The sequence below is a fragment of the Penicillium digitatum genome, chromosome 1, assembly GCF_016767815.1.
Source record: "Penicillium digitatum chromosome 1, complete sequence".
Lineage (NCBI taxonomy): Eukaryota > Fungi > Ascomycota > Eurotiomycetes > Eurotiales > Aspergillaceae > Penicillium > Penicillium digitatum.
The window spans coordinates 3338730-3364785 of NC_089384.1; the positions used below are offsets into that span (position 1 = coordinate 3338730).

At 48.6% G+C, this 26056-nt stretch overlaps 10 protein-coding genes across 10 annotated transcripts; 5 read left to right on the forward strand and 5 right to left on the reverse strand.

Moving 5' to 3' along the window:
* Positions 1-1092: 1092 nt before the first annotated feature.
* On the reverse strand, positions 1093-2127 carry Pdw03_3480 (Glycosyltransferase, DXD sugar-binding region; the record flags this gene model as incomplete). The annotated part of the gene is made up of 1 exon (XM_014676658.1): positions 1093-2127. The coding sequence occupies one exon, from the start codon at positions 2125-2127 to the stop codon at positions 1093-1095; it is 1035 nt and encodes a 344-aa protein (XP_014532144.1).
* An 814-nt stretch (positions 2128-2941) lies between these two features.
* On the forward strand, positions 2942-3872 carry Pdw03_3481 (Peroxiredoxin-6; the record flags this gene model as incomplete). Its single annotated transcript, XM_014676657.1, has 4 exons — positions 2942-3089; positions 3143-3246; positions 3298-3375; positions 3444-3872. 4 exons carry the CDS (start codon positions 2942-2944, stop codon positions 3870-3872), a joined length of 759 nt encoding a protein of 252 aa, XP_014532143.1.
* An 821-nt stretch (positions 3873-4693) lies between these two features.
* On the forward strand, positions 4694-5257 carry Pdw03_3482 (Glycoside hydrolase family 3; the record flags this gene model as incomplete). The annotated part of the gene is made up of 1 exon (XM_014676656.2): positions 4694-5257. The coding sequence occupies one exon, from the start codon at positions 4694-4696 to the stop codon at positions 5255-5257; it is 564 nt and encodes a 187-aa protein (XP_014532142.2).
* A 769-nt stretch (positions 5258-6026) lies between these two features.
* Pdw03_3483 (MFS transporter, putative) lies at positions 6027-7776 on the reverse strand (the record flags this gene model as incomplete). The annotated part of the gene is made up of 4 exons (XM_066100503.1): positions 6027-6770; positions 6821-7280; positions 7364-7701; positions 7762-7776. 4 exons carry the CDS (start codon positions 7774-7776, stop codon positions 6027-6029), a joined length of 1557 nt encoding a protein of 518 aa, XP_065955903.1.
* Positions 7777-8168: 392 nt separating this feature from the next.
* Positions 8169-9471, reverse strand: Pdw03_3484 (MFS transporter, putative; the record flags this gene model as incomplete). The annotated part of the gene is made up of 4 exons (XM_014676655.2): positions 8169-8593; positions 8687-8952; positions 9028-9129; positions 9347-9471. 4 exons carry the CDS (start codon positions 9469-9471, stop codon positions 8169-8171), a joined length of 918 nt encoding a protein of 305 aa, XP_014532141.2.
* A 927-nt stretch (positions 9472-10398) lies between these two features.
* Pdw03_3485 (WD repeat protein) lies at positions 10399-13576 on the reverse strand (the record flags this gene model as incomplete). Its single annotated transcript, XM_014676654.1, has 6 exons — positions 10399-12107; positions 12159-12345; positions 12404-12946; positions 12999-13130; positions 13183-13308; positions 13382-13576. The coding sequence occupies 6 exons, from the start codon at positions 13574-13576 to the stop codon at positions 10399-10401; spliced, it is 2892 nt and encodes a 963-aa protein (XP_014532140.1).
* Positions 13577-15347: 1771 nt separating this feature from the next.
* On the forward strand, positions 15348-16793 carry Pdw03_3486 (mfs general substrate transporter; the record flags this gene model as incomplete). Its single annotated transcript, XM_014676653.1, has 2 exons — positions 15348-15407; positions 15459-16793. The coding sequence occupies 2 exons, from the start codon at positions 15348-15350 to the stop codon at positions 16791-16793; spliced, it is 1395 nt and encodes a 464-aa protein (XP_014532139.1).
* A 2178-nt stretch (positions 16794-18971) lies between these two features.
* Pdw03_3487 (Monooxygenase, FAD-binding) lies at positions 18972-20601 on the forward strand (the record flags this gene model as incomplete). Its single annotated transcript, XM_066100504.1, has 7 exons — positions 18972-19018; positions 19077-19081; positions 19156-19232; positions 19288-19345; positions 19393-20131; positions 20188-20516; positions 20564-20601. The coding sequence occupies 7 exons, from the start codon at positions 18972-18974 to the stop codon at positions 20599-20601; spliced, it is 1293 nt and encodes a 430-aa protein (XP_065955904.1).
* A 372-nt stretch (positions 20602-20973) lies between these two features.
* Pdw03_3488 (Argininosuccinate synthase) lies at positions 20974-22659 on the reverse strand (the record flags this gene model as incomplete). Its single annotated transcript, XM_014676651.1, has 8 exons — positions 20974-21261; positions 21310-21385; positions 21443-22011; positions 22064-22260; positions 22316-22336; positions 22388-22429; positions 22488-22530; positions 22645-22659. 8 exons carry the CDS (start codon positions 22657-22659, stop codon positions 20974-20976), a joined length of 1251 nt encoding a protein of 416 aa, XP_014532137.1.
* Positions 22660-23176: 517 nt separating this feature from the next.
* On the forward strand, positions 23177-24677 carry Pdw03_3489 (3-methyl-2-oxobutanoate dehydrogenase, putative; the record flags this gene model as incomplete). The annotated part of the gene is made up of 4 exons (XM_014676650.2): positions 23177-23323; positions 23387-23952; positions 24010-24575; positions 24640-24677. 4 exons carry the CDS (start codon positions 23177-23179, stop codon positions 24675-24677), a joined length of 1317 nt encoding a protein of 438 aa, XP_014532136.2.
* Positions 24678-26056: the final 1379 nt, after the last annotated feature.

Here is a 26056-nt window from a genome sequence, read left to right on the forward strand (position 1 = left end):
ATGATATGCATGGCGCGTTTGTGACCATGGAAACTGATGAAAAGGTAATTTGAGGAGAATTTGACTAGCGTTGGACTTTGACGTTCCACCTCGGAACAGACGAGACATAGCATGGAAATCTTGACGTGGAAGATGAAACGAGGTATCAGTAAGTCGGAAGTTGAACAGGTAAATGTAGGTAGTGACCTTCGAAACAAAGTCAACACCCTAGGTCTCTTCAATTACCACTGCCAGACTTATCAAGATGGCGGTCAAAGTGCTTTTATCAAAGCGCTACAAGCAGCTACATTCCGGTTCACATAAAATCACGCCTAGGAATGACTTTGGACACAGCATTGCGACAATGCTCTTAGTTGTGCAATCAAAGTCCTCACGCTCCCTATGCCCCCCTTTCAGCGTTTGGTTGATGGGGAATTTCAGTAGTCGGCAAGACGAAAGTCCGAGAGAAACTAGTGGCTTGAATGGGGACTCAACATGATTAGGCACATAATGAAGCTTCAAGATGTCCATTCTGGGGATTTGTTTGACCGGCTTCGTCGCAATATATTCTACCATGACTATATCACCCTGGGGTAGAAGTAGACTTTCCAAGTTAGGCAGAACGCGAACCGCAGTCTGTCTAGGTGAGGTGAAATTCACTCTAGAGCACTGAATGACCTAACAGGAATCAGCCATGCATCTCTCCCTTAACGCCATACTTTCACAGCTGAGATGGTGAATGATGGCGACCATATCACAATTCAGCAAGTTTGATGCTCGCTTCCCATTTCACTGGGCTTTGGATTTTCTTTTGGCGATTGAGATCGTGGCCCGTCGAAGACGTAAACTGCAGACTAGACAAAAATTTGCGGCGGGATAAGTTCGAATCAGAGATTTCAAGTTTTGGTTCATTCCTCTTGCAATACAAGTTCGTCCGCATTAGAAAGCCATGGCTGGCGGGTACTTTACCTGCAACTATTGCCCTAGCACTGATTACTTCTCCAAGAGTCAAATCGCTGAATGCAAGAATTAGATTAGCTTATATGCTTCTATGTTCGTCGTGTCATATATACTTCGTGCGGTATAACGCCAATACGAAAAGTTCCGAATATGTCACGATTTTGTCTCACCGCCATTAATATTCTTCCAAGAGCCAGCGTAATGATGTTCAACAAGATAAGGCCCTCTGTCCGTCGGGTAGCCACCCTGTCTAGCGGCAAAGGCTGCATTGGGCAGCACGAGCACGTCCTGAAATAGGATGGGTTCTTTGACACCAGTTATATTCGCTCGGCCGACAGGAGCGCCCATTTCTCTTTGCAGGTTCTGCAACATAGCAACAGTCATCGCCTGTGGGCCCGTGAGGTCCACTACATCGTTGATCATCGTCATGTTAAGTCCAGCAGTGGTAACATGGTGCTGCGCAGCAGTCGCCTTCAATTTATCGACGACATATTTGATGACTGCTACCATATGGCTTGTCTTAGGCTTTGCCATGATGGTCCAACTTGCGAACTGGGACCCGTCGAATTCCAAACCGACAACAACATTTGTTTTGTTCTGGTAATGTTCCGGAATCCAGGTAGAAATTGGTCGGTGACATGTTACATCGAGATCGCTCCAAATTCCTCCGTCGACGTATAAGATCAACAGACGAAGGAGATCCGCTTTTAGGATCGGGAGTGGAAGCGAGATATAGTGGTCCAGGATGTCTGGGTAGTCGGCAAAATGCTCTCGAACGTACTCGTCTGCGCTATCGTCTGTGAGAATCTCATGTCGTAGACGTGGGTTCACTTCTAGCCAACTGTGGATGTCTCTCTGGCGGTCATCGTTGATTTTCTTTGAACCGGCCTTTTGCCAGAGCTTGAATGGGATTGATGACTGTGCGTGATGACCATGGGAAATTGTGATTGGGAGGTAGCTTGGTATTTTGGGTTCTGATATTGATATCACATCTTTAACGGGAAGTTTCGGTAGATTTGAGGGTTTGATACCGGCATCCGAGACTGTCACATTTTCGTCGCTGCAGACGCACGAGCCATGAGTAAGAACAATGCTTGGTGGTTGTTTTGCCAGACTAGATGCGATCCAGAGAAATGAACAGATGAATAATAGTAGCAAACCAAGTAGATAGTGAAACCGTCCCATCATCCTGAAGGTGAGGGAACCTCTTGTGGGAGGGAGAACTCGAACGAAGATGACAATTTCAAAAAGGGATCCGCCGACTTATGAGGGAAAAGTATTTCTTGAGCAGGATCCATCTAGGGCCCACAAAAGCTTGGCTTTCATTTTCTGAAGTTTTTGTGTTATTCGTTCAAGTAGATCAGTAGAGGTGCATGGTTATAGCAAGACTTCCCTTTGGAACGCCAATCTACTCTTTAATTAGTAAGTTTCGCAGTTTTAGGAAGCATTGAAGCTACTTAAATGTCTAAAACTATCTCTCAACCCGGGCAGTGGCTAGTAGTGGCGATATTAAGGGTCTCGGATTGGGTCTCTTATTGGTCCAATCATAGAATCCCAGTTCAACCAGTGGATGTCAAATTTCCCACCTTAGAATGTCTCAGACTTCTCCTATCCGTGGAATCAAGTCCTATAAATGGGATCTAAATCTGGACCTTGATAGAATTTTGCTTGGCTGCATAAATCTGCCGGTTTTATGCACGGTCCCTGCATGTGCGTCGAGTGACACCAATTCCTTGAAGAGAAATAGAAGAATGTTATGATTCGACACTACGGAGTAGAATGATGAAATCGACAAATTCTAGTGAAAAAAAGCCTTGTCGCACATGAACGCCTGGACACACTTGGCTGCATGTAGGGGCAGGGCCCAAGGCCAGACACCGGCAAAGTGGTTGATTAGTCAGATCCGATGACGTCCACCTACACGGGTTCACAGGTTCACGACTCTTGAAGTCCTGAATCAACTTTGAGATCCAGGAACTTTGACCTTTCGTTCTTCACAATCATGGCTTCCAGAATTGGCCCTCAGATGTTCCGTGCATTCAGAGCTGCTCCATGGCCCTCGTGGTCTGCACAGGTGCCTCGTGCGCCCGCTTTCCGCCGCTGCATCTCGGCCAGCATGGAACAACCGCGTCTGCGCCTGGGCTCAATCGGTACCGTCTCAATAGAATCGCATTTGCCAAGATTACATTGTGACCAAAGATAGCCCCAAACTTCAAGGCACTGACTACTCAGGGCGAGATTGACTTCCACGAATTCATCGGTGACAAGTGGACCATCCTCTTTTCACACCCAGCAGATTTCACACCCGTAATGATCACCAACACACTCCATGAAGGCACCAAAATAACATGTAATTAGGTGTGTACAACCGAATTGGGCACCTTCGCTCGACTTCAGAAGGAGTTCGATGCACGCGGGGTCAAGATGATCGGATTGGTGAGTCTCCGCCATTTTCAGCTCCAGCTCCTCCTACAGAGCCTTGGCTGATATGCCCCTCTCTCTAGAGTGCCAATGAGCTCGGTTCCCACGACCAGTGGATTAAAGACATCAATGAAGTCGGCTCCACAGAAGTCCAATTCCCAATCATTGCCGATGCTGATCGCAAAATTGCCTTCCTCTACGATATGATCGACGAGGATAGCCTCGGGCAGAAGGAAATCGTCTTCACTATTCGCTCCGTGTTTATTATTGATCCGAGCAAGAAAATTCGCCTGGCCATGATGTACCCCGCCTCCACGGGCCGAAACTCCGCTGAGGTCCTGCGGGTTATCGACTCCTTGCAGACCGGGGATAAGAAAGGTGTAACTACCCCGATTGACTGGAACGTTGGTGATGATGTTATCCTGCCTCCCTCTGTCAGTACTGCGGATGCCAAGAAGAAGTTTGGTGAAGTTCGGGAGGTCAAGCCTTACTTGCGCTATACCAAGATCTAAAGATGTCGATATATAAAGCAATACATGAAAATGAGAAGTCCCCTTTCCACGTCGACCAAACGGGTGTGGCGTGTGCTGTTTACAAGTCAGCCACTTATGCGGCCACGTTGCGTATTTTTCAATCGTTCTTTCGAGATCTTTTGATATGCCTGTTTAGCTTTCCTCGTGTTCAGGTTGACTAAAATACAGGCGAGAAGAATGGATTTAACCGAACAAAGCAACTTTTCCAAGTGCAAGCTTTTAATTTGAAATCTCGATGAACTACAACTATTATTTAACGAAATGAACTCCGGGAGGCGCTTGAGAAAAGGGGCAACGTGTTGGGTTGCATGTTCAATCGTTAAACCCTTGATATTTGTGTAGGAAATGATAGCACTAGTACTCGGTACCTATGTTATGCCCCGAATTCATATGTGCAGCCTATCAGCATTGCCGTTCCTTGTCCGATAGGTGTCGGCTATGCAAAGAAACTTACTTGTAGACTAGTCACGAGTCGATCCTTGAACAGTTGGGTCAAAAATGACAAGGCCTCAGTGTTCACTGCACTGCCAAATACAAGAGTAACAGGAATCCCAAGACGATCATCGTCAAATCCAGCAAGAATCATCCCGTGAATATCCCTTTCCCCGACATGTGCACGCGCTTACTCTTCCTAGGAAATCGTCCTCCGTCTGTTGTTTCCTAATTGTTCCCCGGGGATTCTGTCAAATGAGAATCTTGCAGATTCATTGCGGAAAATCAATACGCTCATTCTCTTGACTAGCCCAAAATACAATATATTCTCAACTCTTGTCTTTTTCGTTCATCACCATTCCATCGCCATGGCTCCTTGGGCACATCTAGCGCTAGTCTGTCTTTTGACTCCACATCTCCTGGCTTCCCCAGAGCCAGACGAATCCGAATCTACTACTAATCTGCACACGAGACCAATCGAAGGCTATAAATCACCCCCCTACTATCCTACCCCTCCGGGAGGATGGATTCCAGATTGGAGTGAAGCATACTCCAGAGCGCATCATCTCGTTAGCAGTATGACACTGGCTGAGAAAGTTAATCTGACTACAGGCACAGGCTTCTTCATGGGACCCTGCGTTGGACAGACAGGTAGTGTGCCTCGCCTAGGTATTCCTAACCTGTGCCTCCAAGACAGCCCTCTGAGAATCCGCAACTCAGACCACAATACTGCCTTCCCACCTGGTACTACTGTGGGTGCAACATTCAATAAAGACCTCATGTCCGAGCGAGGTGTTGGGCTCGGCGAAGAGGCTCGTGGAAAGGGAGTCAACGTGCTCCTGGGACCATCCGTGGGGGCACTTGGACGCAAGCCACGCGGCGGAAGGAACTGGGAAGGCTGTCGCCCAACTATATGTGGAGCTTCCGTCTAATCTAGAGCTGGACACGCCGGCCTTGTAGCTCCGACAGTTTGAGAAGACAAAGGAGCTTGCGCCTGGTGAGAGTGAAACGGTTACACTGCATCTGACTCGGAAAGATGTTAGCGTTTGGGATGTTGTAGTGCAGGATTGGAAGGCCCCTGTCAATGGAGAGGGCATTACGATTTGGATTGGGAATAGTGTTGCTGATTTGCCTATTCTCTGTGTGGTTGGACAAAAGTGCTGGGGTCAAGAAGGGAAATGTTGATGCTTCGCGATGAACTGTTTACTTGTTTTTAAATTTGCTTCTTTGTTTGACTCGGATTTGAAGACGTTGTTGCGCGTTGCACATACCATTATGTGAAGATTTGTTTTCCAATCGGACATGGCAAGATCTTGATCTGAATCCATCCAACTATGGCAATCTATCACTGCCGGTTTGTCCGTTCAAGTTCGACCTACAGTATACCCTTTTTTTGCCACTCATGTCAATTGGCCTCTTGCATTCTTTTCATACAAAGTCGATGTCTTTGTAGCTAGGCCAATAACAGGTGAAATATCGAAGAAAAGAATCTTGAAACGAGCAACTGAAAAGCCATCAAGACCAAAACAGGAGTGCCAAAAGGACTACAACAGTTTGCCCGGGTAGTTTCCTGTAAGATCCACCTTGAAGTGGTTTCAGCTTCCCATTTGTTCCCTCGGATTTGTTTCAACCCTCATGGGCACAAAAACGACAGAAGAGAAGAACAAGATCATTTCAACAGATAAGTACATGGTCAGGAATCTATACGCTATGTGCATTCTGCTCGACGACCGGCGTCTTCTCAACGTTCAATCCCGTCTTAGTCTCAACATGCTCCTTGGCCAACTTAGTCTTGAGAATAAAAGCCGAAAAAAAGACTCCAACAGCAGACATGCATGTATAAAGAATCCACATATTTCTCAAACTCCAAGCAAAAGCCTCCCGAACAGCTAGCAACTGCTCGGGATCGGTAATGAATTTGATCGACTCGATACTCGCAGCAGCCGAATCTCCAGACATCTGGGCCGCCATGCTAGTCGACATACCGGAAGCCAACAAGCTGGACTTTTTCTGGCCCATACTATTCTGGAAGACGACGCCGCCAATGACAATAGAAGCTGCGGTCGCCATGTTGCGAATGAACCCGATTGTTGCCGTTGCGGTCGCGGTATCTTCCTGGGAGACCTTGGCCTGGATGGCGATGATAGGTGTTTGGAAGAGGAATCCGGCACCGAGACCGCTGACAATCTGGTACCCGACTATCTCGCCGACGGAGGATCCCACACCGAGGTGGATGTAGAGTCCATTTCCGATGGTCATTAGGACCAGGCCGATCCAGATGAGTTCGAGGTATCGACCGGTGCGATGGATGATTGCGCCAGTGAACATGCCGGAGAATGCTTCCATCACGACTAGCGGGAGAATGAGGACACCGGAGCCCATTGGCGAGGAGCCATGCACGGATTGTAGGTAGAGAGGAATGTAGTATTCCCCGGCGATGAAGACCTACAGATTTGTTAGTGGTTGAGGGTGACCCAAGAGATGAAGAGACTGACAAAACCATGTGCAAACGCTACGAGCAAGGTAGCAATATTGGAGAATCGAGTGAAGATGTCCATCGGCATCAAGGGATATTTGGCTAGTTTCTTCTCGCTGTAGACGAACAGCAAAGAACATAGAGACCCAAAGACAATCAGACAGATGACCTGGGGGGATTTCCAGGCGAAGGTCTCGCCCCCGAAATCCAATCCCAGTAAAAGCATGAGAGTAAGACCCAGAACCGAGAGACTGCCGAACCAGTCAATGGCGCGGACGCCATCCATGATTTTCGTCTGTGGGTTGTGCACATCCAAGAAAAAGAAAAGGAGCACGAACGTCACTCCCGAGATCGGTAGATTGATCCAATAAGTCCATCTCCAAGTGACTGACTGACTGAATGCACCGCCAAGTAAGGGTCCAACCCCACCAGCAAACGCCCACATGACCTCCATTAGGCCGAGATATAGACTGCGGTGTCTGTTGCGAGGATCAGCAAAATCCCCTTCATCGCAGGGATAGACAACCAAGATCTGCGGGCAGATCAGCAAAGTCTCTCTTACCGGACACTGAACAAATCCGAAATGATAATCGTCACGAGCTGGAGCAAACCACCACCAGCGACACCCTGCAAGGCTCGACCGGCGATCAACATCTCCATGCTTGTAGAAGCAGCACAAAGAATGGAGCTGAGGAAAAACCATCCAACCGCCAAAAGCAAGATCGGTTTCCGTCCCCAGATGTCCGACAGCTTGGCCCAGATACATGCGCTGGCGGCGGAGCTGAGAAGATATGCTCCGCCAATCCACGTATACCCAGAAGAAGAGTGGAAGTACGCTGCAATGGTTGGGATCGCTGTTGCCATGATCGTTTGATCCAATGCGGCAATGAACATCGACAACTAAATGGGAAATTAGTAGGCGAAATATGGAGGTTGAGTTTCGTGTCCCCGGGATCTTACTGAAAGTGCTATCATTATTGCGCTAACTTGGACTTTGCTTCGCCCTTTGGGGGCTTCTTGGATTTCCATTGATTCTGCCATTGCTGGTAAACCTGGAGTGAAGTTCTAATTTTGGAAGTTGACGATTCGAAATTCTTTTTTTTTTCCCTCTCCGTTTGGTGGGGCACTTGGGCTTGCGGGTTAAGAAAAAAAAAAAAAAAAAAAAAAAGGCAGGAAAGACAGATTTTTTAGTCCGTTTCGTATGTTTAGTAAGAGATGGCGAGATGAGAGATCTTGAATGAGAGATTAAAGGGTACAAAGAACACACGATTTCATTGTAAAAGCCACCTACCTCAGTGTGAATTCCAACGAAAACAAAGTCAACCAAAACCTCGAAAAAAAAATCGACCCCAATACAAACCCAAAGATCAATCCGCCCGTCTACCAACCGTAACGCCAAAGTTAACCAGCGCCGTAGCAGACTCACAATGAGCCTCAAACTCGCCAATCAACTTCTCAGTAATCCCACGCGCCTGCCTGGTATCCTCAGCTTGACCAATAACAACCATCGAAGGCGGCACCAGCGCACGCATCACACCCGCAACCCATATCTGCGCAGTAGGTCGCAGATATTTCTTCCCAGCCGTTGTGTAAGTCTCACGAACGACGTCGGTGAATCCAGATGTATGAATCACGTCGTACACACGCTGGGGGGCGAACGGCCACAGACCCAGTTTCAGCATAGCTTCAATCACACATTCCCGCAGTCGAGTTATCGCTGCGGGCTCTAGTACCGCGTCTGTGCAGAAGGCTGTGTGGTCGACTTCTTCCCATTGGATCCAGCCGTTTGGTTCTGTAGTTGTTAGGTTTAGGTTTATTGTTGACAGGAGATATCCTTTGGACATGAGGGAAAAAGGAAGAGAAAGGACGGGACAGAAAAGCATACTGAGTAAAGCCCGCGCGTTGGCGAGCACTCTGGTGTAGTCAGCTTGTTTCAGGCCGGCTGTTAAGAGTCGGATGTGAACGAGGTCATATCGGCCACGGTGCTCTGCTGGAAAGGGGTGCAGTGCGTCGTGAACGGTGAGTGGAATTGGCTTTTGGCCAGATCGTGGGATCTCGTGGCGTTGTGGGTATTGGGTTGAAGAGATGTCGAAGCCGTGGAGGTACACTGACTTATTAGGTAGGAGATTGGCAACATCTTGGAGCCAAATGCTGTCCTGCGTTAGCTTCTGTGTGACCGAGGTTGGATCGCTTCATATTATCTTTAGAAGAGGAAGAGGAAGATACCCTGTGCCCGTGCCCAAATCAGCGACTGCGGTAAGGTCTCTTGGAATTGACGGATGAATGAGATTGGAGAGCTCGACGAGAAAGCGATGCTGGTCATTGAGACTATGTTGTATGAGACATTAGCGCCAGCCCTAAGGGGGCTCACCCGAACTGTCGGGTCGGAACCCCTACAAGGGTTCCCACAAATTTGTGACAGGGAAGATTCAAAACCTCTTTCATATTTCAGAAAATGGAATGCTTGAAATAGTGTTCAAAGATGGTCAAATGTAACATGGTGAAATGGCCTGGAAAAAGTCCAGTAGGAAGAGTCCACCCTTACCGTTTAGTCTCCGCCTCGTTTCGATCCAGCATGTAAATTGGATGCGAGATACCACCCATCTTGATCAAGCTCTGGAAAAGCCCAAACAGACTGGAGAGAAATTTCTGAAACGGAAGGGAATTCATTTTGGGAGATGGAAAGTGGAAACACAAACAAGGTCTTTGGTTCGGTAGGAATTCAAGGTGACTGACACCTTTTTTATATCTCTGATCTCAACAGATATACTCATAGGGTGTTGATCGAAAGATCGTTCTTACTTACATATCATATCAACCTCCAGGCCAGCGCACAAAGAAAACCAGACTTCTAGCCCCGATCCCCACAGAATAACCTTGCACTAGTACACGCCCCCGGGCCACGATCGAACACAGGATTGACCTATCCAATACTCTTCCGAGATCTTAGTAGTGGACTCTGTTGGGTCTGTGTGGAATTCCCTCTGTTCAACAAAGCCAGCATCATGTATCGAACCCCCTATTCGGCTTAGAACCGAGTTTATTCCAGGCTAGCTACTTCCTGGCCAATGCATCAAACCCAGCATTGGCTTTCCTGTGGAGAAAGGGCAGCTGCGTTTATACGAGACACCTTTGGATAGTATTACGATGAATTGGAACGGCAAATATTTTCCTAAGATCGTACATCGGAAGTGGGCGTACGCCGTACACCGACTACAAAGCCCAACGGCTCGTCGGCTTCGGGACCAGACAACCTCCATGCAGGGACACGGGATGGTGCGAGACAGCCTTGGAATAAGGAGCAGTGGAGTACCTAGATATGGGGAAACGGTGAGATGACCCGCTTCGGGACGTTATCTTTCCCCTTTACGGAAGATGGTATTAAGCGTTCATTGGAAGCCAATCTGGAACGTGGATACTATGGTGATGAGTCTACGGAGGCTATAAACTATCGGTCTGGAGAATTCCAGACATAATGAGTGTCACCGGAAAGAAAGACAAGCGCTGGAAAAAAAATTGCACATCAAAATTGCAATTGAAGAGATAATTTTACAAAATGAGACCCTAAAAAAAAGAAGAAGAAAGCCTTGACACCACTCAAGACTTATCCACCAAGTTAGCAAACACATACCGGAAAATCTCCCGGCTTTTATACAAGTTCTCCACCCGCATACGCTCGTTATCCAAGTGGGCGTTGTCACTGGCCTGTCCACAAGGCAAGTTAGCGGCCGGGGCCGAAAATTCCTTTTCCAAAAACCGGATTGTCGGGATGGACCCGCCCTCACGGATGAACATCGGTTTCACTTTGGCGGCACTGGATGCAATGGCTGGTCCATTTGTCGTAGGATGTTTGGCATCTGGAGCCGACGTGGCCCGAATTGGCAAGGCGACTGACTCCTCAGACGACGTCGGTGTGGCTTGTGTGAGGGTGGAGGAGGTGGGCACTGTGGCGGCCGTTTGCGTGGACCGTTTGCGCGCGGCTTCCTTGCCCGCTGATGAGGTCGTTGTCGATGTGATTACCCGCTCAACGTGCGAGGCCAGACTTTCGTCGGAGTCTTTGCGGTGGAGTTCAGGGAGTGGGCCCGCTCTGGGTTTGGGCTTGGTCGCTGGGAGAGTACTTGAGGATTGCGGGATGGGCGGATAGTGGCGTTTCGGATCCTCTTGAGCCGGAGACCACGCTGCGGTGATTGCCTCTGATAACGTGGCAAAGATTTCGTTATCTGGATCTCCGAGCCAGGCGTCGGATTTACCGGTAATCTCGACTGTGAGGTCGTTTTGTGAGTCGAGCAGCGCAAATTGCTCTTGAGCAAAGGCGGTGAGGTCGGCTGCGACTTCGTCGGCGTGCTGATCCGGTACGATACGGATCGATAGGGTTGCTTTGGCTCGGCGTGCGATGGTCGTGGCGTTCTTGCTTCCCGGTACCTCCACCGAGTGCACAGTCAAGGCGGGTTCACGCCAGCGATGCATCAGGGACTTGATCAGCGCCTGGCTGTTGGGGATCTCCGGGTGCTGCAGAAGTAATACATCGGCAATAGCCTCGAATCGCTTCTGCTCGGCGTCTGTGAGAGGCCTGACGGCATCGTGGAATCCAGGCAGATTGATCTTGCCTTTTCTTCCCACGATTGTGGACAGAAGCATAGCAATGTCCTTAACTGGTTCGTCCAGCAATGTGCTACCGTCGATGCCACTGTGAAGGTCAGGGTGTTCGCTTGTAACGACCAAGTTGGCATGCACGACACCGCGTAGCCCGTAAGTTAAGCACGGGTTATAGTCATCAAGCCAATAACTGTTGGCTAGTAGAACCCAGTCGATGGGTCCAATCTGAGCCTTGTGCTCGCGAACTGTCTCGTGGAACCCTTGAGATCCGGACTCTTCTTCGCCCTCAATAAGGAAAACAACGTTGCATCGCAAGGTCTTCGTCCGGGCAAGATCCGCCGCGGCATACAGGGATGCCAGAATGGGTCCTTTATTATCCGAGACACCACGGCCGTACAGGAATCCGTTGATGGAAGTGAGCTGATAAGGATCTGTCCTCCACTTGGGTCGGTTCGTCTCTGCACCCACAACGTCATAATGGCCATAGAAGAGGATAGTCTTGTCCACCTTGTTGGGTGAGGTAGCGTTAAATCTAGCAAAAACAATGGGGTTGGTGTCTTGACCAGTAGTGAGGAGCTTGGTCTTGGCACCGAGGTAGTTGCAGTGTCGTCGAAGGAAAGCAGCACCCTGGTTGCATTCGCCAGCGAATTTGGGACTTGCCGAAATGGTCTTGAAAGAGACGAATTTTGCAAGACTGTTGACCATTTCGTCTGGGTAAAATTTAGCGAGTGTTTGACGCGAATGGTCTATTTGGGACGTACCGTTACTAATCGGAGGCAGCTCTTCTTGGGTCATGAAGAACTCGGTCAAATCCCAGATACCTACTGAGTTGTCATTTCCACCAGTGGCATAGATCCGGCGATCCTTGAACCGTCCGGCAGCTGAGGCGAGCATAGTGCCCTCGTGAGCAACCCAGCCACCGACCTCTTCGAATCGGGAGTTAAATTTCTTGCATAAGTCAGCGGAAGTCGATACAAAAGCCACAGAAATCTAGATCAGTGCATACCTTGACCGTTCCACTAGAGTCACCACAGATAGCGATGCCCTGAATGACATGCACAGCCCACAGATCCCCAGCGTGTCTAGTTATCCGCTTAACGAGCTGCTGAGAGTCCAAATTCCAAATGTTAAGGGCGCCGCCAGCCAAACCACAGTATAGTAGTGGTCCCTCAACGGCAACACTCAACACAGCATCTCCATTCTGCAGCTTGGCAATTTGGGATGGAGCCGCGCCAGGATCTTGACCTAGGCGCCATAACTTCACCACACCATCGCCCGCGCCAGTCAAAAGAGCCTCCTCAGCAGGAGCGGTCTCAACCAGGCCTTTGACTAGGAGCATACAGTAGACATAGCCATGATGCGCGAAGAGCTTATGGTGGTCTCGCTTGAAGCTCAGCACACGACCACCGTCAGAGAGGGCACCATCCGATGATCCTGAAGTACGAGTGCCGTCCGGCCCTCGGGAATCAAAGAAGCGATGTGTCCGTTTAGATGGATGGGCTGATGATGCTTGGTTCAATGTTAACCCTTCCTCGGAGAGATCACACCACTATTCGAGTTAAAATTTTTGCTGAATGGAGGCGCAAACAAGGGTCAGGTACCTGGATACTTGTGTTCTGCGCACCACAGTAAATAGTTTTGTTGTCCGACGAATACACTACTGTAAATAGATCACCCACGTCGTGGTGTGAATAAATCGAGTAGAGACGTTCAAATGTTCGCGTGGACCACACCTGTCCGCGTCATTAATCCCGGTTTCTTAGATTCTTCATTTGCATGACTCACATTGACCACGGAGTCACCCCCGCTTGAAAAGAGTAAGTTTCCATCTTCAGAGAGATAGAGGCCTAACACACTCTCTTTGTGTGCGTGGACGGATGCCACGAGATCATAGGTTTCAAGGGACCACGCCTAATGAACCGATCAGCCTCGGTAAGAGAACACTACCGTAGACATCTTGAACGAATCGAAGTTTAAAACTTACAACAATATCTCCTCCTTGCAGACCAGCAAAAACACACTGTTCGTCAACCGCCAGAGCGAGAACGGAGCGACTGGCGAGCACGCGGTGGCCGATGCCGCAGTCACTATTTGGAAGGGCATCGGCATCAACTCGAGAATCAGAGTCCCAGCTTTTTTGATCCTCCTCAGAGATGCTTTCTGATTCGACTAAATCCATAATCAGTTCGATTTGTTTTGGCAATTTGCAATGGTTTTCACGGCGGAGAGTGAAGTGATGTTGGTGTTCTCGGAATCTCTCCGCTTCAAAAATCAACCAAACAGAACACTGGAAATCTCCCGGATTCACTTCATTCTGTTTTGTTTTTTGTTCTCGCTTTTTGAGGTTGAAGAGATTCCCAAACAAAATTTGAATCCACAATGAAGGAAGGGAAAGGAATATGAATCATCAAGGCGGCACGGGGGCAAAAAAAACAAAAAAAAGATCATAACAGTAGGAAGATATTGCACCATCGACAAAGTATTTGACTCACCATCCCTAGCATCCCTTTGATCTCGGCAACAAGTCCTTCTATACAGGGAAAAGAATCAGTTGTCGGATTAATTGGGTTTGACTTGTCTATACCACGGTCGCATGTCCATTCATTGGAGGTGGAATATTCTTGGAATTCATTACAATGAGACGCACCTTGGCTCCCACAATAAGCGTGCTAAAGGGGTACTGGGGCGACAGACGACCATGATATAGGGATTTAGGATTGATTCAGGAAAGATTTAGGTTGAGTCTGGAGCATCAATGAAACGGTCCAATGTGGAAAAGAACAATGAAGTGTACACCGACGGTGATCTGCACTCCAATCTTGAAATTCTGGAACTCCTCAATTGATAAGAACGAGATACGTATGTTGTAGGACCGTGTCCGAGCATATACAACATACTGGGTAATGCCCCTGATGGCTTTCATTCTTCAGTACTGGACTAGAAATGTTGGCCTGCAGGTGCCCATGTGTGATCAATGTGTCTAGGGGAGATTCAGAATCAAGTGATACAACCGTTATCACGCAATTTTGATCTTAATATCATCATTACAGGAAGATCCTTCCATTAAGGAGATATGCAATAGATATTCCTGGAGAAACAGAAGAAATTAAGTCTTGGTACTCCGTATGTTGTAGCCATCAAGCCGTCACAATTTTAAGGCTAAGGCTTAGCACTGCCACACATGGCTGACATAGCTGACATAAGGATGACAAAAGCCACAGTGGCGGTGACCCCATCGGCCAATCAGACGTCAGATGTCACCGCTCTTTGCATCTGGGCTCACCTGGGCTCACCTTCCATAGTCTAACAGCTGGTGAAATGTCATTACGGATTATGATTGTCAGGGAGCTAGGATCGTTTCTTTTCCATTTCTTGCCTCCAATGCATCTAAATATAATATCGTGATCTCCATTGCCCTGGAAATTCTCTTCTGGGTCTCCGCACACACAACATACAGACGCAAAGATCGGCTTGGGCGCCCAACAGCTTTCAAGTGTGATATGTGGTGTGAGCTCATTGAGCCTACGGGGCCCAGTGATACGTGTCTGCTTTGTAAAGTGGCACCCAATGACTCTGCGCAACGGAGCATAGCTTCTGCAACCCGGCCCTGTTGCTCTGGCCCTGTTGATTTGGCCAACGTGGATACGCTTGATCCCCAGCCTCCCGGTTCCGCATCACTTCTCTATCGCCTTAAACCCTCATTGGGACGCCTCCGATCGGACTTTTTGCGCTGATAAAGTCCTGATCTTAACCGAGAAATTTCCACGGCTGTGTCAAGCTTGTTCTTTTATACCCTGCTTGATTCTTCCAAGTCTTGATCTATACCCCGGACATTTTTCCTGTAAACCACTTTTTAAACCCTACACCGCTTCCTTGTCTTGTCGGCCGTCGATCTCGACCATCTGATGACTGATTTTCGGTAAGGTCATCGCAACGACTTGCTATTTGCCATGGCGCCCTTAGGTCAAACAATTGCTGTGATTGACAAGTCTGGCCAAGTTGTGAGCACGGTAAGTTCAATATCCAGCGGACGCCCAACCCCGCATTCTGACCAGTACTAGACCAGGCACCTATTGGGTGTTTTCAGCCACGCCAAAAACGTCTATCGTGAGCACAAGTCCGCCTTCCAATCAGAACGCAATGCAAAGATTGCGGAGCAACAAGCACTTCAAGGACTCGCCAACTATCAGATTGATGACGCGCCCTCAGTAGCCGCATCTCGACGAAGTCGTGGGACTCGATCTAGACACCACAGCGGCCGTAGTCATTGCGCTTCGTCTGCCTATGATGATGAGCAGACAGCTGTATCGTGGCAGGACTCTCCTTATGAGCCCCCGCAGACTCTCGCCCGCCATCATACCAATCACGATTTGTCGGTCCCAGATCATGACGCTCGCTCATCAACGACTCGGTTCAGAACCGATGCGCATATCGACATGGATCTTGCATATGGGGACGCCTCTCATGCAGCCTTGTCTCGATACAGTCCCCCAGAGCCGAAAGACGACCAACAACAGCTCGATAGTCTTGTCAACCGGGCAGAATGGCTCCTCGAGGAAGCACATTGTATGCAACAAGGTGCTACCGCCGCCATCGCCCATCTCCAGAAGAACCCACAAGCTATGGCCGCCGTCGCCTTGACTCTAGCGGAGATCAGCAACCTGGGAAGCAAGATGGCCCCTGCCGCATTAACCACGCTCAAGTCAGCCGCGCCTGTCGTCTTCGCTCTTCTCGCCAGTCCTCAATTCCTTATCGCTGCTGGAGTCGGCATAGGCGTGACGGTGGTCATGTTTGGAGGTTATAAGATCATCCAAAAAATCAGAGCTGGCGCTACCGGAGACGAGGGAAAGCCCGCTGAAACGGAAATGGAACTGGAAGCAGAAATGGAAGAAATGATCGAGTTCAACACAGAAGATCTCAGCTCTGTTGAGATGTGGAGACGCGGTGTAGCTGATGAACAAGTCTACAGCGTTGGGACATCTGTTGATGGCGAATTCATCACACCCACCGCAGCGGCCATGTCAGGCATCGATGTGACGACTGCTCGTGCGCGACGGGATCCGCGTTTCAAATTCGATGAAGATGCCTCGGTCGCCTCGTCCCGTCGCTCCCGTCGTTCACGCACCACCCTGGCTCCGACACATGCACCGTCAGAGCGACACGAACAGAGATCAAAAGCCCCTTCAGAGGCGCCGAGTGGATTCTTCGGACGAAGCTCCTCCAGGTCCAAGGCGCCATCAAAGGACCCCAGCAGAGCGCCTAGTAGAGCACCAGGCAGAGGTCCTAGTCGCACCTCATCTAAACACAGCACCCATGTCTCCGAGTCCGAGAAACGGCCCAAGGAGAAAAAGAAAGGTCCCAGCCGCCTACGACTTATGTTTACCTCTTCCTCTTGACCTCACAGCCCTCGTCATCCGACAGAATCCCAGTTTGTAAATACACATCTCTCTACCCTCCACTAATGTCATTTACGAGTGGATATGCACTTCAAACGGTTCATGCAGTCACTTTGATCCATACAACGCTTCTTACGACGACACAAATCTAAAGCGTCACTTCCACTCATTCTACATCTTTTGGACATGGTTGTCGTCTGCTTTTCTGTTATCTTTCTAACGTTCTTCTACCAGTCTTCCGCCTCTTCTTCTTTTAACTGCTTTCAGAGATACAATCCCTTCACGCAAGCATATTTGGCGTTTGGTGGCATCTGCAGTATTTTCCACCCGACCAGAAAAAAAAAATTTTCTAAATCACACACTTTCAAATCGGATATCTTCCATCCTAAATGTTTTACTACGAGTCCTTCGTTCTTGATTTATACCTCAAATGCATGTCCATCTCATCTATCAATTGCCAGCCATTGGTGCAGATCATTAGGGTCATCGATTTCTAACCAAAAGGACCACGACTATCGAGCCTCCACATTAAGCAGGTTGATCCAAATAACCGACTGGACACGTACATAGCATACCGTGTGGCAGTCTAGGTCTGAGTAGATATCAGCTTTGAGCTATGCTAACTTACACCGGATAAGGATCTCTGGAGTTCCTCCACTGGAAAGTGATTTTCTTTAAGTAAAGAAAGAAGGTCAACAACACAATCTCCTATCATTTACAGTAACCTCAACGAGACCCACTCCGACTGGGTATTGGATTATGACTCGCAGCTCGAAAGTCCGCGTGATTGAGACGAAGAATGGTATGATTGGATTTGGCTGTCTGTGATAGGGAGACTAAGTACTGAGCATAGACACTAAGCTGCGAAGAAGCTCTTCGGAGCTAAATGGGTCATGTGTCATACTGGTGATTGACGAGGTCTAGCTCGATGTGCAAAGGCAAATCATATCGAGGTATCTCTTTTTCGCACTCTAAGGCTAGGTCTCTTTTCCCTGTTTTATTTTGGAAATTGTAGCCATTCAAACCAACCCCTCCATTAACCTATCCGGCAAATGTTCAGAGAAAGGCGATGATCGACAGGGTAAACTCCTGGATACTTCCGCGCAAGCCCAGAGTGAGGCACTCTATCTAGGCAAGACTATGAAGCTCGCGGAACTGAAACCGTCGTTGATCTGATCAACTGTCGTTTCAGGAGAATGCCCATCGTTCCACGCTGTAGGATTCGATTGCAATATTTTTCATAGGCATTCCTCGCCAAGTGACTTGACAACTGAGTTTTGAGAAGCTACACAGCTCCATGTCTTCAATGTATCCTACCTGGATGTCTATTTCTAGAGCTCTACAGTATGCATACAATATACGGAGTACTCCGTACTCATTAAACAAACAAGATGCTTATTGAACCAACAAGTCCAAAGCAATGTATAATCGGCAATGCCCATACCAAACATCTGCCGTGAAGGTCGCCAGGGTGCACCATATGCGACCAAAACGGCCCCCATAGGATTCAAAGTTACGAAGCCCAGAGGGTCCTCCAAGACGATGATTTGACGTGGTCGGCAGATGGAGGATTCTCAAAGAGCCGGAGATTCAGCATGCCAATTCCCCCCATTGGCTGATCCTGGACCCAACAGTCGGCAACGAACAGGCGATCGGGGTTGCAGGACACGCCACCAAGTCAGGTATTATCAGTATGGGCTTTTTATTTTCAATTACGATTGTTGCGCTCATTTTCACGATGAGGTTCAAGAAAATTTCGTTCTCAATATCGAACCTGCTTTCAATCTGTAAATTCGGTATTTGAAGCTATCTATGCTGGGAGCCGCGAATTGCCGTTACGTTGGCCAAAAATCTAAATTCTGTAAGAAAATGATGCCTCCAATTCAACTCCTCCGGTATGATAAAGCCGAGGATGGTAAGATGTGGATTGGTGCAGGCGCTAAAGCAGCGTGGAATGAGAAATTGGATATTTTTCTTCGGCAATAGCCAGTTTTTATCTTTCCCTTCCCCGAAGCAAGGTCTATGGAACGGGTGGAACGGCAATTCCTTGAACGAATAGACTCGGGGTAGTACTTTTTCGAGTACTTAGACCTGGCTTGCCAACCAGAAGCTTGTCATTTCGAAGTCTTTGTGTCATCACATATCACTCCCATCCTCTCTCATAGCGCAAGTTTCCGAATGGATGTCCCAAAGGCAAAAGTACCTTTGGAGGTAATCGTTGTCGGGTATGTTCTCCGTTGTGCATGGTTCAAAGTCCAGTACTGTTAGGCTGATGTTCTGTAGTGCTGGTATGTTGTTTCTTAACGCCGGAAAAAGCAGCATAGGCTCGAGAAAAGGGTTGGAATAATAATTATTGAACTAGGCATCGGTGGTATGGCAGCCGCCCTCACACTAGGTCGTCGAGGACATCATGTCACTGTCCTTGAAGCTGCGCCGAAAGCATGTGTCGTCTAAAATTCGTGGTATCTCACGCAAAGCTAACAACTCATGACAGCTCATGGAAGTGGGAGCCGGAATTCAAGTGTCCCCAAACATGTTGCGTCTATTTGACCGTCAGTCAACCTCCTGCGAAGAAAACATCTTTGCTAACCGGCATCAGGATGGGGCGTCTCGGACCTAATCCACGCCCAAGACGTGGTCCTAGAGCACATTCACGTCCGAAGATGGGACAACAGCCAACTTCTGGGTACAATGCCAGTAAACAAGACATTCGGGCAACAAGTCGTTATTCATCGCGCAGACCTGCACAATGCTATCATTGACAGGGCTCTAGCCCTGCCCAATGTTGAGCTGCGCGAGAACTCAACCGTCACAGCCGTGCAGTTCTTCCCAGCAAGTGTTGATCTAGCCAACGGCGAAATCATCCGTGGCGACGTGGTAATAGGTGCAGACGGTATCAAGTCAACTATTCGTAACCACCTGCTCGAAGACTCCACTATTAAAGCAGTTGCCACTGGCGATGCGGCGTACCGCATTATGCTACCCCGACACATTATGGAGAAGGATCCTGAATTGAAGAAGCTCATTGACGAGCCGCATGCGACTCGTTGGCTTGGCCCTTCGCGCCATATTATCGCGTACCCTGTGCGCAGGCACGAGCTATACAATGTCGTCCTGCTTCATCCCGATAGCCATGGCGTTGAGGAGTCTTGGACCACGAAGGGTTCCAAGCAGGCTATGGTTGACAACTATGATGGGTGGAATAGCACTGTGCGGAAACTCCTTGATCTGGTCGATGACAATGAAGTCTTGGAGTGGAAGTTGTGTCTGCATCGTCCGCTGAGGACATGGATCCGGGGATCCGTTGCTCTGATCGGTGACGCGTGCCATCCTATGCTGTATGTACCCGTGACATTTTGGCTAGTTGGCTTCAAGTCTAATCTGGTTGGTCTAGTCCATATATTGCCCAAGGTGCTGCTCAGGCTGTTGAAGATGCTGCGGCACTCGGTGTCGTCTTATCGGCCATCTCATCACGCGAAGAGATTCCGCATGCATTGAGTATTTATGAAAGGTCCCGGAAGAAGCGTGCTGAGACAGTGCAGCAATCTGGATCAGAGAATCGTGTTACATTGCATTTGCCCGATGGGTCTGAGCAAATTGCCCGGGACGCGCAGTTTAAGGCTTCGGCCAGCGGAAATAACCCCGACAAGTGGTCGGATCGTAGGACTCAAGAGTTTCTTTGGGGTTGGGACGCAGAGAAGGCGGCGTTGGATACATGGAATGGTATGTTCCCTTATATTTCTGGTCATCATGTGCTAAACTGTGGGCAGAACATCAAGGACAGATCAGGGCCAATGCGAATCTATAGGCGCTGTCGATACGATGCATCGCCTGTTCATATCTCGGATGTTGCTACAATCAACCAGCTGGAATCGAATGAACATAATTTTAGAAATGTAATTACTTCCCTTTATAGGAGGCACGAATATACGTGGACATTTAAAAGAAAGATGGGATCGTTCAATTCATCACATTGCATTTTTTAATACCGATTCCCATATTGTGAAAACTTTCTCTAGTTCATTATACAGTACTTCAAGCCCATTACCATTCATCACACATTGGTGAAACATTGGATGTTGAGACTTGACAGGCTGGCTCGAGGAAGCCAGGGACGGTCAACATTTGGCATTCCAATCATTCAAAATTGTAAGTGACGTCATACTTCGGAAGACGTGAATTACAATCTCTCGCCAGCGGCGGCCTTCATCTGACCGTACTTCTTGAGGCGAATGGCAGATACGTTGATAAAGCCAGTGGTCTCGGCTGGAGAGAAGTCACCAATCTCATCCATAGAGGACTCGCTCATGTCGTAGAGCTTCTCAGTCTCAGAGGAGCGACCGAGGATGGAAACGGTGCCCTTGTAAGCACGGCAGCGAACCTGGCCGTTGACGGACTTTTGAGAGGCGGTGATGGAAGACTCGAGGAATTCGCGCTCGGGGGAGAAGTACATGCCGTTGTACAGGAGCTGGATGTGTTAGTTCAGAGAATCGAATACCGGAAATACCGTGCTTACCTTGGAGTAGTTGTAGGTTACGAAAGAATCGCGGAGGGCGCGGACTTCACGGTCCATGACAAGACCCTCAAGGTCACTGGACACAACTTAGCTATGCGCCATCAAGCTCTCGTGTTCAAAAGAAAATACTCACAGATGGGCAGATCGCAAGCAGGTGAGACCAGGGGTCTCGTAGCAGCCGCGGGACTTGATACCGATGAAACGGTTCTCGACGATGTCGATACGGCCAACACCGTGACGGCGGGCAATGGCGTTAGCGGTGAGGAAGAGCTCGACGGAGTCGGTAACAGCCTTCTGCTTGCCAGCCTCAGTGTACTCAAGCTTGACGGGGACACCCTTCTCGAAGTACAGAGTGAAGTCCTCGGGCTGATCGGGGGCGGTCAGGGGGTCCTGGGTCAGCTTCCACATGTCGGCGGGAGGAGTAGTATCGGGGTCCTCCAGGATGCCAGCCTCGTAGGAGCAGTGAGCAAGGTTCTCATCCATAGACCAGGGCTTAGACTTGGTAGAGGTGACGGGAATACCCTTCTCCTCGGCGTAGTCGAGCAGGTCCTGGCGGCCCTTGAACCGCTCGTAGAAGACGGGGTCGCGCCACGGGGCAATGACCTTAATGTCAGGCTGGAGGGCGTAGAAGGCAAGCTCGAAGCGGACCTGGTCGTTACCCTTTCCAGTGCAGCCGTGGGAGACGGCGAAGCAGCCCTCGCGCTAGGTTCGAGTCAGTATGACATCTTTCTGCCGGCGGGAAAGTGATGCGTACCTGGGCGACACCGATCTGGGCACGAGCGATAACGGGGCGAGCTAGCGAGGTACCGAGCAGGTAGACATTCTCGTAGACGGCGTTGCAAGCAATTGCGGGGAAGCAAAGCTCCTCGATGAACTCGCGGCGGATGTCAACAATCTCGCACTTGAGAGCACCAATCTTCAGGGCCTTCTCACGGGCAGCCTCGAAGTCCTCTGCGAATAGTTATCAGAACGGTGTTGAATGGTATCTCAAACAGAATTGAATTACCTTCCTGGCCAACATCGGCCACTAAGTTTAGATTAGCACTTGATCATGATTCAACATTGAATCGCGACTTACTGAAACAGACGACCTCATAGCCCTCCTCGATGAGATACTTCACTGTAGTTCAGTATTAGTATTCGTAAATGGTGAATGAATTGACCGATGATATTCATACAGATACAGCTGGTATCGAGACCGCCGGAGTAGGCGAGGCAAACCTGTGTGATTGAACTGTCAGACAAAGTGTGGAGAGCGGGTGGTGTAAGTTAGAATTTGGGAATTGAGTTTGGGAACTGAGCAGGGAGCTGTAGTGCAGAAGAAATCAGTGATACCTTTCCCTGTGCCATTGTGTGAAATTGAATGTAAAATCCAAAAAGACTTAGTATAGAACGTGGAGTATAAAACAAAAGGAAGATTGAGTCATTGGGAAAAATGACAATTTTGGTGGGCCGGGGAAACAGGTCACGGGTCCGGAGCGATAGCCCTGATAAGATAGGTCATTGTCCGTCCAATCTTTGTCCGACTCAAATCCGAGAAACCACTACAAAAAAAAACATATGTTGGGTGAGTCCAATGGCTTTTAGAGAGGGAAGTAAGCTTGTGAGGCTTGATATTGATTGCCCAGTCTAAAACTTCACTATGTTTTCTATAGAGAAGACGAGCAAACTCTGGTTTCATCTTTTACATACAAAGATAACATTAGAAAAAAGATCAAGTCCGATCTCGGGATCCATTGGAAGAGAGTACACAATCAGGATATACCTAGGTAAGTCACAACCCTCGAGACTCTATGGCTGTATGCTTTATGATTCTACGCTACATAAATATTCGATACGCTATGTTGCATGTAATATTTTTTATCAAATGCTGCGCTGCCCATCACATTCGTCTTCGGTCCGATTTGACTCGTTTGGCTGGTTTGCCCCGTTTGTATCATCTCGGCTATCCGCGGCGGTTTCCCCGCGCAATGCCCCGGACAATGACCAAGAAGGAGATTTTATAGATTTAAAGGCAACCATCCCTATGGAGAAGAAATTTCTGTATTTAGATTCTGCTCACATCCCATAAATTTAGCCAGAGATGGCCTCCTTTCGGACTTCCTTGCGGTTTCTCGCCCAAACTCCTCGTCGATTTTACTCTGGAGCTCCCACTCCGGCAGCAAAGCTGAACCTACCTATCGACTACAAAACTACCCCCATTTTACATCACACTTCATCCTCTTTGTCAAATACATCAGAGTACCCGGCAGGTGCCACGAGTAAACGACTCAATCTCTACCAAGCGATCAATTCAGCACTACGGACAGCACTAGCCAAATCCGATCGAACTATCGTATTTGGCGAAGATGTTGGATTTGGTGGTGTTTTTCGGTGCTCGATGGATCTTCAAACAGAATTTGGGTCGGATCGAGTGTTCAACACTCCCTTGACAGAACAGGGCATTGTGGGGTTTGCCATTGGGGCGGCAGCGGAAGGGATGAAGCCTATAGCCGAGATCCAATTTGCCGACTACGTATTTCCAGCGTTCGATCAGATTGTAAATGAGGCGGCCAAGTTTCGGTATCGAGAGGGCGCGACAGGTATCAATGTCGGGGGTCTTGTCATTCGCATGCCGTGTGGCGCGGTTGGACACGGTGCTCTGTACGTTGTGCTGTACCCGAGTGCCACATAACATGGTATGCTAATTGACTGGACTAGCTACCACTCTCAATCCCCAGAGTCGCTCTTTGCGCATATTCCGGGCTTGCGAGTAGTCATGCCACGATCCCCCGCTCAAGCAAAAGGACTTCTTCTGTCTTCTATCTTCGAGCACAGTGATCCAGTGATTTTTATGGAGCCCAAGATCCTCTACCGTGCAGCCGTGGAATATGTCCCGAATGAGTACTACACCATCCCTCTCAGCAGGGCTGAAGTTATCAAACCTGGCAAGCATTTGACTATCATTTCCTATGGACAGCCTCTTTACTTGTGCTCTTCTGCTATCTCTGCCATTGAGAAGACCATGCCGGGTGTCAGTGTGGAACTTATTGACCTGCGAACTATATATCCCTGGGACAGACAAACGGTTATCAACAGTGTCAAGAAAACGGGTCGAGCCATTGTTGTGCATGAGAGTATGATCAACTATGGTGTGGGTGCAGAGGTTGCATCCACGATACAGGATAGTGCATTCTTACGTCTTGAAGCCCCCGTCAAGCGAGTTGCTGGGTGGAGCACACATACTGGATTGAGCTACGAGCAATTCATTCTGCCCGACGTTGCAAGTGAGTGCCCAGTGCCCTTTATCTCGTTCCTCTGATCACTAACCTTATGGCCTGCCCACTCTAGGAATCTACGACGCAGTTAAACAGACACTTGAATATTGAACTGGGGTGCCTCCTAGGAGATTATCACACTACGCAAGCCAGTTGTACCCAAGTACACTATCCACTTGCAGTTTAGTGAATATGACCGGGTTCAAGAAATCGCACCAAGCAAAAGACGAATGTCAACAAGAACTTTGTTAGCATAAAGTAGGTCTATCTTGTTCTCGATGGTTTCACAGATAACATTACATTTTCTTCTTAGTTTGCCAGAACTGGCACAAAACAATTTATTGGGGGTTTCACTCAAATGATATAAGGGCAGATCAGGTGTTCCAGAACCAGCCCTCTAATTTCTTCCCTCTTCTGTTGTGATCGAGACCTGTTTTCTGTCTCTTCTCTTTGTCTCTTCTCTCTTCCAGGTGATCCCCAAGTGCTGCCTTCCCTCTCTGACGGTTCCGCCGTTCTTCCCCAAGCCTTTTTTTGTGTTCACATGCACCATTTTGCTGTAAACACGCGGGGTCGAGAGTTGAGTGAGAGTCAAGCGTAGTTTCATCAGCATCTCTTCCCAGTCCTCTCTTTTTAAAATCTTCCCAATCTCTCCACCTTGTTTCATCCCTTTCGGATTTTACCTACGTCTGAATTCTACATAACGTTTTCTACGTATCAAGTTGTGTGACTGCCTGTGTGTCATCTCCTTGACCTACAAATCAAAGTTCCCCGCTCTATTCTGACACGAGCCCCTATGCAAGAAGGCGAATCATTAGGGCGAATGTGTTTATGGCCGCGTAGAGGACCTAATGCTCGCAAGAGCAAAGGAGTGGCAAAGATGCTTGACATGCGATCATCTTGTTGAGCTTGTTAGGGTCTGCAACCACATCATGTACGAATTTTGTCCCATCGCTATGAAAACTTCTTGGCATTATGGCTACACATGCTAACATACGATCATTTCCCTAGATACCGTTGCCAGCATGGATTCTGTCATGTTTATTCTACGCCATGGAAGTAGTGCGAATACGCCCATTGGCACGAGGCTAGGCTTCAAGCGCAAGCAGAGCTGATTGTGGACTCCAAGCCTGCAATCCCTGCAGGATGCGTAGGTTCTATGGGGGTGTAAGAAGGAGCCGCGAAATAGGGCATGAATTATTCAGTTACGGGAATTACATATTCCAAGCGTGGGATTGACTGAAGGATGACCAAGGATTTGTTATCAAGTGAAACAATTGGGGATATTTTTAGATGAAAACAACCGATTGATAACCAAGTGCGGAATTCTCCAGGTGGATTCGTAAGCTGATTTAGGCTTAGACCCCCGCTGATCCCGTCATCGATCGCGATACTTTTGAGATCCGTGGTGTCATGTAGTACATTCTGTAATCATCCCCAGTCTGTACCACTATTGCGTGCGAAGATGTTCGGGTTATAAAAAGCCAGTCTTC